The sequence below is a fragment of the Prionailurus viverrinus genome, chromosome B4, assembly GCF_022837055.1.
Source record: "Prionailurus viverrinus isolate Anna chromosome B4, UM_Priviv_1.0, whole genome shotgun sequence".
In the NCBI taxonomy this organism is placed as follows: domain Eukaryota; kingdom Metazoa; phylum Chordata; class Mammalia; order Carnivora; family Felidae; genus Prionailurus; species Prionailurus viverrinus.
Genome location: NC_062567.1, coordinates 72,487,837 through 72,502,374, shown reverse-complemented (window position 1 = coordinate 72,502,374; position 14,538 = coordinate 72,487,837). Strand labels below are relative to the sequence as shown.

Genomic DNA, 14,538 nt, shown 5'->3' with positions numbered 1-14,538 from the left:
GAGATTTCTGCACATTGGAAAGTTTTTTGTTGTTGTCGTTGTTGTTGTTATCAGCTCCAACATCCCAGGCCCTGGACTACATTTGCATGTTTGAGGTAAAGGGGATGTAGCTTCTCAAAATAATCTATCTACTATTCTTTTGAATTAGACTGTATTTATTCCTAAGGCACATCTTGGTTGAATATTGATCTTGCCTCATGCATCCAAAGTAGAATAGATTATAAGTGCCACCCTATAATAATCTTATGATGATTTACCTCCCCAGCTCTCACACCTCTCTCTGGGAATAGATAAAGGAGAGGTTTTGACGAGGTTCCTATTGGCACCTTATAAGCTTTTTTTTTTTTTTCAATCATTTATAAGATGCAGCATCTTCCACCCTTTTATTCTCAACTTTTTGTACCTGATATTTAGTGTGCAACTCTTTTAAATAGCATTTAGTTGATAATCTCTTTTAGTCAGAGAATTTAGTCCATTTACATTTATCATAATTACTCATGTAATTGAATTTAACTTCCTACCTCACCACTGTCACACCTGCTCTATATTCCTTTTTCTCTCCTTTCTTGCCTTCTTTTGGATTACCTCCCCCCCCCCATTTATTTTATCACTCCATTATTTCCTTTCTATTAGGAGGCAATCTTTTACTCTTGTTTTAGTTGTTACCCTGGATGTTACCAAATGTATCCTATAAATTAGTACTTTTACCACTTCCTAGACAATATAAGGATCATTGCACAGTTTTAACATGTTTTACCCCTCTCCAACTTTTTGTGCTGTTATTGAAATGTATTTTGATTATATGTGTGTGTGTACATGTACATATATGTATGTATGCGTATAATCCTCAAGACATTATTGTTGCTATACAGTTCAATAGTCATGCAAACTTACTCACATGTTTCAAACTTTCAGTAGGTCTTAATCCACTCCTCTATTTCAATGTTTCCATTTAGGAACATATTGCCTCTATAAAAGGAAATCCTTTCAGTATTTCTGTTGTAAATGTATACTGGTGCTGTCTTTAGCTGTCATTTGTCTGAAAATATTTCCCTTTCAATTATTTTTAAAAGGCAGACTTTTAATAACTGTTTTTATTACCAGGTTAAGTCATGAAGTTACAAAATAATTAGAAATTTCTGAGAGTTTTATTGTTTTTAAAAAAGGGCTCATTCATTACATACATAATGTCTAGTATTTCATTGGTATACCACTGTTCAAAAGGTCCTGGCCAAAAAAGTCCCAAACAAAACACCCAATCCAATGTTTTAAGTCCCACTTTGTTAATTAAGCTTGTGTGCATATGAAGCCTCCTAAAAGAAAAGAGACACAAAATCAAGTAATGCTTAAATTGTTAGCCAGATTCCAGACAGGGAGACCAAGTAGATTTTTTCTGGGTTACTCCACTTGAATTATTGTTCAATTACTCAGCAATGGATCCCTAAAGAAATGAAAAATTAACATGGTAAGCAGGTCACTGCATTATTTGGACTACATGTCATAATTATATTTAGCAAATTCAGATAGCTACAATAAAAATAGCCTCCATCATCTGTAGTTTTGAAGATAATAATTCTCCATCTGGCTGTTTATTTTTGCTGGACAATACAGAACTGATGAGCTATAAGTAATGCTATTTTATATCATAAAATACTAGATTTTTAAATTTATGTTTGTAAGCACTTACTGTTTGAGTCAAAGTTAGGCTTGTTAAATGATTAAAGGCAATTTTATTACAGCAGCATGTACTTGTGTCTTCCTAAGAGAATAAAATGCATAGAAGAAACAGCTTTTATTTTTGTTTGTAACCTATAAAATCGAGCTATTTTGCTGATGTGAAATAATAATAACTAATTTTAGGACAATACTACCTTCTGAAAATGCCACACACCCACTTTTTAAATGCATCAAAATTATAGCATGTTCCATCTCAGACTTGGCCAGAGTAAAATTAGGCAAACAACTGATTGCTCAGCTGAAACAAAAGGTAATTAACATGTTGGGAACAAACTGTGAGCTGGGAGCATATAGCTAGATGAAAAGGCTTTTGATTTAAAGGCAAATTATCCCAAGTGGCCCTCTGGCACAGGCAATTTCTACTTTCACACTCATCAATGTGTCTGTGATCTCTCACCCTTAATTTCTTCCTTTTTAAAGGGCTGATTTGGACTGACTTATTTTTTTTCCTACTTATAATATGTAATGCATTAACTTAATTACACATCTCTGTTTAAAATTACATTTTTTTAACATTTATTTTATTTTTGAGACAGAGAGAGACAGAGCATGAACGGGGGAGGGGCAGAGGGAGAGGGACACACAGAATCCGAAGCAGGCTCCAGGGTCTGAGCTGTTAGCACAGAGCCCGATGCGGGGCTTGAACTCATGGACTGCGAGATCATGACCTGAGCCGAAGCTGGATGCTCAACCGACTGAGCCACCCAGGCGCCCCTAAAATAACATTGTTAAAAGAATAGATTTATTTTAGAATATTGCTCTTTTCCATTCTTCCATTTCATGAAGCAATTTGCTCACTTCTCTGTATTTCCCTTCCACACAATTTACATGTATCTTCTATCATCATTTAGCTTCTTGTTGTGATTTGGACTGACTTATTAAGAATGATGTCCTTAAGAGAAAAATCTTTTTGTGGTTATATGTAAACATGTGATAGGTTTGCAGAAGTTACAGTTAAAGAGGGTAGTGAAGTAGTCAGCTATGTTCCATTTATTTGAAGGTCAAACCAGCTACACCCTCAGGACTTTCTCAATGGTGCTGAGATAGGCAGCTGTTTTCAGGTTCAATCCCAGGTTATACTTTGTGGCTGTGTACATGATTTGCCTGGCAGAAAACTCCCCAGTGTAAGGTAAACCAGAATGTACAATGTCTTTTCTCAGATACTCTGTTTTGGAACCCTGCTGTGGATATAATAGGAAAAGTTTGATGGTGCTTTCTACATTTTCTTTCTAAACTATCTTGAATAGACATGAGAAAGCAGTAGCTAGAATCTCTTTCATATTTAAGGTCAAAGAGCCATAGCTGACTACACACACACACAAACAAGCTGGCTCCATATTCAACATGGAGCCTGGTCAGGGACTCAGTTTCACAAGCCTGGGATCACAACCTGAGCTGAAATCAAGAGTCAGATGGGTGAACCAACTGAGCCATCCAGGTGCCCCATGATTTATATTCTTTAGTCACTCAAAGTAAGACACTGTCACTCCTTCAACATTCAAGTATAAATCAGGAATGACCGTAATGTTCCTCTTCAGAAAAATCTTATAAGCTTCTGGAGTTGTTGGTTCATTGGAAGCATCAGCAATGACCTTGGCTTTCATTCTGGGTGCACTGGACTTGGTTACCTGCTTTTCATTGGCAGTAGGAATAAGTATGCCAGTTTGCTGGCAAGATACTTCCTTCCTAGGGCTTTGCCTTGGAGAAACCCAGAATTGATTCACGTTGCAACTTTATTTTTTTAAAAAATTAAGTTTATTTATTTTGAGAGAGAGTGAGTAGGGAGGGACAGAGAGAGAGGGAGAGAGAATCCCAAGCAGGCTCCACACTGCCAGCACTGCCAGCACAGAGCCTGATGTGAGGCTTGAACTCATAAACCGTGAGATCATGTCCTGAGCAGAAACCAAGAGTCCCACGCTTAACTGACTGAGCCCACCCAGGTGCTCCAATTCATGTTGCAGTTTCAAGTCTTCTAGTTCCTTTTGGTCAATGCCATCTGAATTCCATATTCTCCCATTAGATTCACCAACACATTTAGCAAAATAATGTAACTATAGAGTGCAAAATTGCCAAAGCCCTAAATAAGAAATGTTTTCTTTCCAAACCCTGGTGTCATTCCAAAAATGCTCACGAAAAAAGCTTCACTGAAGAAGTTTTCAATCCCATGTAAAACACTGGCCAGTGGCGGAGATGTTGGCGGATGAGACCCCAACTGATGGATTTACCAGGATAGCAGGCATGTGCTTTAATTTGCATGCACTATGCAAGCCCTATGATGCTGGAATAGGTGTCAGCAATCGAGGACATCTCTCACTCACATTGCCTATGTCTGAGGAAAGCACATCAATTCCAGGACCAATAAAGCCCTGTTTTGGTAGTTCCACGGTGAACCCCCTTGTGATCTTTCCCCACTTCCTTACTGGTGTAGTTTTGGGGATTAATCTTAACACCAGCGTTAGCACCTCCAAATGGCACATCAACCACAGCACATTTAGACGTCATAAGGGAAGCCAAAACTTTTATCTTCCCTAGATTCACACCTTGGTTGTAACGGGAGCGTGCAGTGCCGGCTGTACTGGCCCCATAGCCCCAGATGACCTCTGGGGAGCCGTTGTCTTTCGGGATGGGGACCAGCAGGCTGAGCACATGGTTGCAGGGCTTCACGATTCGCAGGATGCCACGCACCCGGGGTGCAGCTTCTTCTCCTCACTCCCCTGGTTCTGGATGTGTGCCGCCAGCCCGTCCTCCGGGATGCCGGCCTCGCGGTGGTAGAGGCTTTTCACCACCTTGAAGAGGTAGGGGCTGCCCTCACAGCCCGCTGCCTCCATGCTGTCACGTGGCCGGGGGGGCTGCGCAGGCCCGCGCAGCTGCCGCGTTTCTTGGTAGGGCGGCACGAGCTCTTGGAGGCCGGGGGGCGGGGTTGGGGGGAGTGGCCTTTTAAACTTCCCGCCTTCCCAGCAGTCTCCTTCCCTCGCACCGCCCACCGCCTGACTGGGAGGAGTCGGCTGCACCTGATGGTCCTTTGCGAGGCAGGCCCACCCTGACCAAAAAATGGAGGCCATTAACCCAGGTGCCTTTCTTTCCCCACCCTTGGGTCGTCCCTGAATGGAGGTGGGGGGTCTGCATGCTTAAGGAATTCAGCCCGCACCGTAGAGCTCTGGGCGCTCAGGCCTGGGGCGCGCCCTGCGGTGCAAACAGGGCTGCGAGCGCTGGAGGTGGACCTGAGGCTGTGCGGGCAGGGGATTCTGAGGGCCCAGAGTTCTGTTTGGAGCCTGAGTTCCACAGTGTGCTGGCTGCGGGACTCTGCAGGACCCTCACCCTGTGGAGGGTGACGGGTGGGAAGGAAGCCAAACGGGAACCCCTAAGTCCAGGCCCCGGGCCACAGTTGCCTGGGCCTAAAGGTGGTGCTGTTTAAAGGTATTTGTCCTTGGTCTCCGTCTGTTTTGAGAATTTTCTTTGTCTTGGGTTTTCAGTAGTTTATTATGCAGTGCTGAGGTGTGGTTTCTTTTGCATTTATCCTACTGGAGGTTCATAGTAGTTATTAGGCAACTCTCATCTTCAGACCCACCATTGTGTGCAGTGCGGGTTCTGGAAAGCGTATTTGACAAGACTTCTCTTAGGTTCCGGCACTAACGGGAGACTGCTTGCTGTTTCTGTTAGCAGCCCAGCAATAGCTGGGCTTCCACTTTCCAGCTTTTTCTTGGCACTCCCAGAACTGGTCTCCTTATGTCCTCTCAGCAAGAAAGTTCCCCTTCTCAGCTCCACAGGCTCCCTCCTCTGAACTCCTGAGACAGCAGCACGGACAGGCAGCACGCCTCTTCAGGGAAGTGAGTCCCAGCTCACAGAGAATCTCTTGCAGGCTTGTAGTGGCTGGCAATCCAACTTCATCTTTTTCCCCTAGCCCTAAGAACGGTAGCTACTTCTTGTAATTAACACCTCTGTATCACCATAATGTGCCCGTTTTGCTGTTTATTTATTTATTTTTTTAAATTCAGGTTAGTTAACGTACTGTGTAGTCTTGGGTTTAGGAGCAGAACTCAGTGATTTATCTCTTCTATATGACACCCAAGTTCTCATCTCAACAAGTGCCTGCCTTAATGCCCATCACCCATTTAACCCATCCCCCTACCCACCTCCCCTCCAACAACCCTCAATTTGTTCTCTGTATTTAAGAGTCTCTTATGGTTTGCTTCCTCTTTCTTATTTTTCCTTCCCTTCCCCTGTGTTCATCTGTTGTGTTTCTCAAATTCCACATAGGAGTGAAATCATATGTGTCTTTCTCTGACTTACTTTGCTTGGCATAATATACTCTGGTTCTATCCACGTTGTTGCAAATGGCAAGATTTCATAATTTTTCATCACTGAGTAGTATTCCATTGTATGTATATGTGTGTGTGTATGTATGTATATATATATATACACATACATACATACATACATCACATCTTTATCCATTCACCAGTCGATGGACATTTGGGCTCTTCCCATGATTTGGTTATTGTTGATAATGCTGCTATAAACATTGGGGTGCATGTGCCCCTTTGAATCGGCATTTTTGTATCCTTTGGATAAATATCTAGTGGTGCAATTGCTGGGTTGTAGGGTAGTTTGATTTTTAATTTTTAAAAACGTTTATTTATTTTGAGAGAGAGCATGACCAGGGAAAGGGCAGAGAGAGAGAGAGAGAGAGGGAGAGAGGGAATCTCAGACAGGCTCCACACTGTCAGTGCAGAGCCTGATTCAGGGCTCAAACTCATGAACCATGAGATCATGACCTGAACTGAAATCAAGAGTCAGGTGTTTGACTGAACCACTCAGGCACCCCTATTTTTAATTTTTTGAGGAATCTCTATTTTCCAGAAGGGAAGTCAGGTGCTTAACTGACTGAGCCACCCAGGTGCCCCTGATGTTTTTTTAATACTTGTTTTGTTGCTATAATGTGTTCTGCTTATTATTTTACTGATGTTATGACAAATTTTAAGTCCTGGGTTAATGCTATGTTGTATAAATTTTAGTATGTTATGTTCATTTGTTTAGATTTTGTTTAGGAAGGAAAGAGTTAAAAAACTCTACATTTTCTGTCATGTAATATGTGCATTTGTGTGTTCAAAGGCCACCACCTTTGATGAAATCCTAAATATTCCTTCCTTGTAGGAAATATTTTTGGATGAGATGGCTTTTCAAGTCTGGAGAATAGCTATGTTGGAATTGTAGACTGTGAGACCATCTAGATCACAGGATATTAAACATGAAAGGAGCCTTCAGTAGTGTCCAGTTATGCCGCATTATTTACAGGGGAGGAAACTGAGGTCCATAAAAAAGAATAACTCAGTCAAAGTCGAAGTGGGTTTGTGACCTTATAATTCATATTTTCTTCTAATCTACAGTGCTGTTCTATGAACCAAACTTGGACATCTGATCACTATATTCCACTACCCAGTAAGAACTGATAAAGTGAGTGCCTTTTATATCACATTTATTTTACTGGTTGTTTGTTTGCTGGTTTCTTTGCTTGGCAGTTGTGATGTGCTTGGGTCTCATTCAATTTCCAAGTTACCAGGTGTGGCCGAAGATCATGGTATCTTTGTCCATGAGGCTCAGTTTCTCTTCTGGGTCAGAGGTGATGTCTGCCGAGTAACTTCTCTTTTTTTCAGGCAACCTAAGCTGTGCCCTAGATGTCATTGTCACATGAATGGAAATAAAAGAGATTTGGTTCACTAAGCAGGTGGCACTGCCTTTATGATCCTATCCCAGGATATCTAACATGAAGTAAGGGAGGAGATCCACTGGTTGTATACCATCTTTCTATGCAGTGTTCATTCTTTGCTATCCTACATTGCTGCCCATGTGGTACTGAAGAGAAAGGAAGCTCCCTGCCTTAATTTTTGAACCAAATTGAGTTTTGAATGATGACAGAGGTTTTGTCAGTGTGTGTGTTCTTTCACAAAGATGTAATCTTATTGCCAAAATGTTGGAAAATTTTGTGTATTTTGCTGCTATGGGTGATAAATATGGAGTAAAGTATTTGAAAGGGGACTACTCAAGAAAATACACAGTTACTATACTTAGACATATGCAGATATGCCGACTTTTCTTCATCACCCATTACTCAGATTCTGTCTTAAAAGGAATTCCTAGTAAGTCATAGATCGGACCATATAGAGAGTGTGGCTAGCACTGTATATGCCACAGGTGAACATCTGAGACAGTCTTCTTCTCCATATGATATTAGGTGTCAGATGAAACTAGGGAGTAGGGAACTTAAAAAGGTTGAGAAAATGACCTGTCACTCAAGCAGTGCCTTTGAGGGCAGCATACTCAAGTACTTTATTGATGAATATCTTGACAATGGAGTCTATTGTGGGCCTACTGTGTTTAACTCTTGAGTCTGAATTAAGCCCTCACGGTAATGCAAGTTTCTGGAGCACTTTCCAGAAAGGAATAATGGGCCTCACATTTCTTAGTTTGTGTTTAAGCTTTCCTACCTTTCTATCTCTTTATCCTATACTTGTTTCTCCGTGATTTTCTCTATATGGAACCATCCACACCTGACATACTTTGGCTCTTTGTATTGTTCAAAGAGACCAAGAAGTCATGGCTTGGCCCTGCCCTCAGGCTTCCATTCTCTTACTCCTTGTCCCTTTTATTTTTTAATTTTTTTAAATGTTTATTTTTGAGAGAGAGAGAGAGAGAGGAGTGAGTGGGGAAATGGAAGAGAGGGAGATGCAGAATCTGAAGCAGGCTCCAGGCTCTGAGCTGTCAGCACAGAGCTTGATATGGGGCTTGGACTCACGAACTGTGAGATCATGACCTGAGCCGAAGTTGGACACTTAGCCAACTGAGCCACCCAGGCACCCCAACTCCTTGTCCCTTGGGTTGGAGCATACCTGCTTGGTTTGGCGCTGCTCTCTCATGTTCGAGTGAGGACCCATGAGGCGTGGTTTCTTGACTATAGAAGGATGGGCAGGGGAGACCTCAGGGGAAAGGCCATGTGGGTGAAACCTGGCAGAAGCAGAAGAGAGACCTTCTTTTCTTGATTGTAGGGTTAGGGTCCAGGGTAGCAAGCTGATTGATCAGAGAACTGTCTTCTTAGGTTGTGGGCCTGTGCCCTTGATGGCTGTTCTCCAGTGCTTCCCAAATTTAGGGTCATCCCAGAATCTGGAGACCTGATGCTTTTGTACCCAATAAGAGAAGGTTGTGATTGTGAATATATGGCGGAGAGTGATCTCATCCACCCCTCCCCCCTGTCCTGGCTTTCACTGTCCTGAAGGATTTTCTCATCACATTCCACCAGGAATGGGAATCACTAGCTCTGGGAGTTGCAATTCTCTGGTGATCATGTGGCCCACAGGGAATAGCCCTTACTAGGTCTTAGGAGATGTAGTGTCATAGCTTATGAGAGCTTGTGTCCTCATCAGGAAAGTCAGGATAGTTTCTCATGCTTGCCTCAGAGGAATATTAAAATTAAATAAAATCATAGTTCCGATATGGTTTTTACCAAACAAAAGTGCTTCTCGTTATAAAGGTTTACAGTAATTACACTTAAAATGTATGTAAAGATGAGATTACCGGTCAGTTATTCCTTTCATGGTTTTAGCACTGATCAATTTAAAGTATAATGATCTGTCTCTTATGGTTTTTATTTCACTAGAGCCAGCTGTCTGAGAAAGGATCAAATTTGGTTCAAACAGGGTCAGGGAGTTCGCCTTCATTTCCTGGTTCAGGAAGGACTGTATCTGAAATATATCAAACTGACTTTTAAAAAAGTATCTCTGAAGTCCTCTGCAGAACATGATGCTGCCATCTTTCTTGACCACCCAGTCCTCTTGTTTCTTAGTTGTCATTATTGGAAAGTTATTCCTAATGTCTAAATTAAATGTCTGGTGTTGTAGCCTGATCTTTTTTTCCCTAGTCTTTTTTTGTTCTTTTCCGTTTTTTAAAAAATTTATTTTAATTTATTTTTAATGTTTTTTAAAAATGTTTATTTATTTGGGGGTAGAGGGGCAGAGAGAGGGAGATACAGAATCTGAAACAGGCTCCAGGCTCTGAGTAATCGACACAGAGCCCGATGAGGGGCTTGAACTCACAAACCACGAGATCATGACATGAGCCGAAGTTGGACGCTTAATGAACTGAGCCAACCTGTTCTTTTCTGTTTTTTTTTTTTAATAAAGATAAGTGTAGTCTTTAATCCCCATCACCTGTTTCACCCATCCCCCCCCCCCCCCCCCCCCCACTGCCCCTCTGGTAACCATCAGTATGTTCTCTATAGCTAAGAGTCTGATTCTTGGTTTGTCTTTTTCCTTCCTTTGCTTGTTTGTTTTGTTTCTTAAATTGCACATAAGAGTGAAATCATATGGTATTTGTCTTTCTCTGAGTTATTTCACTTAACATTATACTTTCTAGCTCCATCCATGGTGTTGCAAATGGCAAGATTTCATTCTTTTTTTATAGCTGAATAATATTCCACTGTATATATACACCATCTCTTCTTTATTCATTCCTCAGTGGACACTTGGACTGCTGCTATAGTTAGGCTATTGTAAATAATGTTGCAATAAACATAGGGATGCATGTAACCTTTGAATTAGTATTTTTCCATTTTTTAGGTAAATACCCAGTAGTGTTATCACTGGATCACGTGGGACTTATATTTCTAACTTTTTGAGGAAATTCCATACTGTTTTCCACAGTGGTTGTACCAGTTTTCATTCCCACCAAGAGTGCAAGAGGGTTCCCTTTTCTCCACATCCTTGCCTGTGGTTTCTTGTGTTGTTGATTTTAGCCATTCTGATGGGTGTGAGGTGATATCTCATTGTAGTTTTTAAAAAAAATTAAAAAAAATTGTTTTTAAGAGAAAGAGAGAGACAGAGTGTGAGTGGGGGAGGGGTAGAGAGAGAGGGAGAAACAGAATCTGAAGCAGGCTCCAGGCTCTGAGCTATCACCATAGAGCCTGATGAGAGGCTTGAACTCGTGAACTGCTAGATCATGACCTGAGCTGAAGTCAGCCGCTTAACGGACTGAGTCACCCAGGCACCCCTCATTGTAGTTTTGATTGACATTTCCCTGATGATGAGTGAGGTTGAGCGTCTTTTCATGTGTCTGTATGCCATCTGTATGTCTTCTTTGGAGAAATGTCTGTTCGTGTCTTCTGCCCATTTAAAAATTTTTTTTTTAACATTTATTTATTCTTGAGAGACTGAGAGAGAGTGTGTGAGAGAGAGAGGGAGACACAGAATCCGAAGCAGGCTCCAAGCTCCGAGCTGTCAGCACAGAGCCAACAAGGGGCTTGAACCCATGAACCACGAGAGCATGACTTGAGCTGAAGTCAGCTGCTTAACTGACTGAGACACCCAGGTGCCCCTGCCCATTTTTAAATTGGATTGTTTGGGGCGCCTGGGTGGCGCAGTCGGTTAAGCGTCCGACTTCAGCCAGGTCACGATCTTGCGGTCCGGGAGTTCGAGCCCTGCGTCAGGCTCTGGGCTGATGGCTCAGAGCCTGGAGCCTGTTTCCGATTCTGTGTCTCCCTCTCTCTCTGCCCCTCCCCCGTTCATGCTCTGTCTCTCTCTGTCCCAAAAATAAATAAACGTTGAAAAAAAAAATTAAATTGGATTGTTTGTTTTTTGGTGTTGAGTTGTGTAAGTTCTTTATATATTTTAGATACTAATCCTTTATTGGATATATCATTTACAAATATCTTCTCCATTCCATAGCTCGCCTTTTAGTTTCATTATTTCCTTCACTGCAGAAACTTTTTATTTTGATGTAGTCCCAATAATTTATTTTTGCTTTTATTTCTCTTGCCTTAGGAGACATATCTAGAAAACTGTTGCTATGCCCAATGTCAGAGAAGTTACTGCCTTTGCTCTCTTCAAGGATTTTTATGGTTTCAAGTCTCATGTTTAGGTCTTTAATTCATTTTGAGTTTATTTTTGTGTAGTGTGAAAGAAAGTGGTCCAGTTTCATTCTTCTGCATTGTAGCTGTCCAGTTTTCCTAACACCATTTGTTGAAGAGATTTTTTTCCCATGTATATTCATTCCTCCTTTGTTGAAGATTAATTGCCCATATAATTGTGGGTTTATTTCTGGGGCTTCTATTCTCTTTTATTGATATGTGTCTATTTTTGTGTCAGTACCATGCTATTTTGATTACTGCATCTTTGTAATATAACTTAAAAGTCTGGAATTGTGATGTTTCTAGCTTTTCTTTTTCCAGATTGCTTTGGATAGTTGGAGTCTTTTGTGGTTCCATACACATTTTAGGATTGTTCTATTTCTGTGAAAAATGCTGTTGGCATTTTGATAGTCATTGCATTAAATGTGTAGATTGCTTGGGGTAGTATAGACATTTTAATAATATTCATTCTTCCAATACATTAGCATGGAATGTCTTTCCACTTCTTTGTGTCATTTTGAATTTCTTTCATCAGTGTTTTATAGTTTTCAGAGTACAAGTCTTTCGCCTCGTTGGTTAAGTTTATTCCTACATATTTTTGGTGCCATTGTAAATGGGATTTTCTTAATTTCTCTGTCTGCTGCTTCATTATGAGTATATAGGAATGCAACAGATTTCTGTACATTGATTTTATGTCCTGCGACTTTACTGAGCTATCAATTCTGGTTTTTTTGGTGGAGACTTTAGTCTTTAGTAAAGTCCTGCGACCTGAGCTATCAATTCTAGTTTTTTTGGTGGAGAAAGGGTTCTTTCTGTATAGTATCATGTCATCTACAAATAATGAGAACTTTACTTCTTCCTTACCAATTTGGATGCCTTTTATTTCTTTATGTTGTCTAATTGCTGTGGCTAGGACTTCTAATACTATGTTGAATATCAGTGGTAAGAGTGGATATTTTTATCTTGTTCTAGACCTTAAGGGAAAAGCTCTCAGTTTTATCACCATTAGGTTGATATTCCTGAAGGTTTTTCATATGAGGCCTTTATTATGTTGAGGTATGTTCCCTCTAGACCTGTTTTGCTGAGGGTTTTTTATCATGAATGGATGTTATCCTTTGTGACATGCTTTTTCTGCATCTGTCAAAATCATCATATGATTTTTATCCTTTCTTAATGATGTGACATATCATGGTGGTGGTTTTGTGAATATTGAAACAACCTTGCATGTTGGGAATAAATCCCACTTGATCATGGTGTGTGATTTTTTAAAATATAGTTTTGGATTCAGTTTGCTAATATTTTGAGGATTTTTACGTCTATATTTGTGAGAGATGTTTGCATGTATTTTTCTTTTTTCATGGTGTCTTTATCTGATTTTGGTATTAGGGTGATAATAGACTTCTTGGAATGAATTTGGAAGTTTTCCTTTGTCTTCTTTTTTTTGGAATAGTTCGAGAATAGGTATTACATCTTTAAATGGTTGGTAGAATCCACCCATGAAGCCATCTGTTCCTGGAATTTTGTTTTTTTGGGAGTTTTTTGATTACTGATTCAATTTCATTGCTGGTAATTTGTTCAAATTTTGCATTTCTTCCTGCTTTAGTTTTGGTACATTATGTGTTTCTAGGAATTTATCCATTTCTTCTAAGTTGTCCAATTTCTTGGCATATAGGTTTTCATAATATTATGTTATAATTTTTGTATTTCTGTGGTGTTGGCTGTTATTTCTCTTCTTTCATTAGTGATTTTGTTTATTTGGGTCCTCTCTCTTTTTTTGATGAGTCTGGTTAGAAGTTTATCCATTTTGTTGATCTTTTCCAAGAATGAGCTCTTGGGTTTCATTGATCTGTTGTTTTTTTTTTTTTTTTTTTTTTTTTTTTTTTGTTTTTTTTGTTTTTTTTTAGTTTCTATTTCATTTATTTCTCCTCTGATCTTTATTATTTCTTTTCTTCTGCTGTTTTTAGGTTTTACTTGTTGTTCTTGTTCTAGCTCCTTTAGGTGTAAGGTTAGGTTGTTTATTTGTGATTTTTCTTGCTTCTTGAGGTAGACCTGTACTGCTGTAAACTTCCTTCTTTTGAATCACTTCTGCTGCATCCCAGAGATTTTGGACTGTTGTGTCTTCATTTTCATTTGTTTCTATTTACTTTTGCATTTATTCTTGATCTCTTGGTTAACTCATTCATTATTTAGTAGCATGTTGTTTAATGTACATGTTTTTGTAGTCCTTCCAGATTTTTTCTTGTGGTTTATTTCTAGTTTCTTAGCATTGTGATCAGAAAAGATGCATGGTATGACTTTGATCATTTTGAATTTGTTGAGACTTGCTTTGTGGCCTAATATGTGATGTGTTCTGGAGAATGTTCTGTATGAACTTGAAAAGAATGCATATTCTGCTGTTTTCAGAAGAAATGTTCTCAATATGTCTGTTAAATTTGTCTGGTCCAGTGTGTCATTCAAGGCCACTGTTTTTTTTTGTTGCTGTTCTGTTTGTTTTTTTTTTAAAATTTTTTTTTTCAATGTTTATTTATTTTTGGGACAGAGAGAGACACAGCATGAATGGGGGAGGGGCAGAGAGAGAGGGATACACAGAATCGGAAACAGGCTCCAGGCTCTGAGCCATCAGCCCAGAGCCCGACGCGGGGCTCCAACTCCTGGACCGCGAGATCGTGACCTGGCTGAAGTCGGACGCTTAACCGACTGAGCCACCCAGGCGCCCCAGTTGCTGTTCTGTTTGGATGATCTGTCCATCAGTGTAAGTGGGGTATTAAAGTCCCCTATTATTATTGTATTACTATTGATTATTTCCCTTTATGTTTGTTATTAACTGTTTTATGTATTTGGGTGTTTTCATGTGGGATGCATAAATATTATAATTGTTGTATCTTCTTGTTAGATTCTCCCCTTTT

The 14,538-nt window shown here is 40.1% G+C and overlaps 2 protein-coding genes and 1 pseudogene across 6 annotated transcripts in view; 1 reads left to right on the top strand and 2 right to left on the bottom strand.

Annotated features, from left to right (window-relative positions):
- Window positions 1-1,335: 1,335 nt before the first annotated feature.
- CB4H12orf54 (chromosome B4 C12orf54 homolog) overlaps window positions 1,336-14,538 on the bottom strand; it is a 31,176-nt gene continuing 17,973 nt past the window's right edge. For 2 of the 5 annotated variants that reach the window (XM_047866445.1, XM_047866447.1), the window contains exons 8-9: window positions 8,625-8,739; window positions 7,197-7,408 (exon numbers count right to left, since the gene is read on the bottom strand). In XM_047866445.1, the coding sequence (XP_047722401.1) occupies window positions 7,397-7,408; window positions 8,625-8,739 (127 nt within the window). In that variant the 3' untranslated portion in view covers window positions 7,197-7,396. Of the gene's footprint in view, window positions 1,442-1,687; window positions 1,760-7,196; window positions 7,409-8,624; window positions 8,910-14,538 lie in introns of those variants that run through there. The other 3 variants (XM_047866448.1, XM_047866449.1, XM_047866446.1) reach the window with 3 other exon arrangements.
- On the bottom strand, window positions 2,748-4,457 carry LOC125170160 (glutamate dehydrogenase 1, mitochondrial-like; annotated as a pseudogene).
- LOC125170158 (olfactory receptor 8S1-like) overlaps window positions 7,128-14,538 on the top strand; it is an 88,192-nt gene continuing 80,781 nt past the window's right edge. Inside the window, exon 1 of the mRNA XM_047866442.1 lies at window positions 7,128-7,191. The gene's annotated coding sequence lies outside the window, so the exon portion shown is untranslated. The remainder of the gene's footprint in view (window positions 7,192-14,538) is intronic.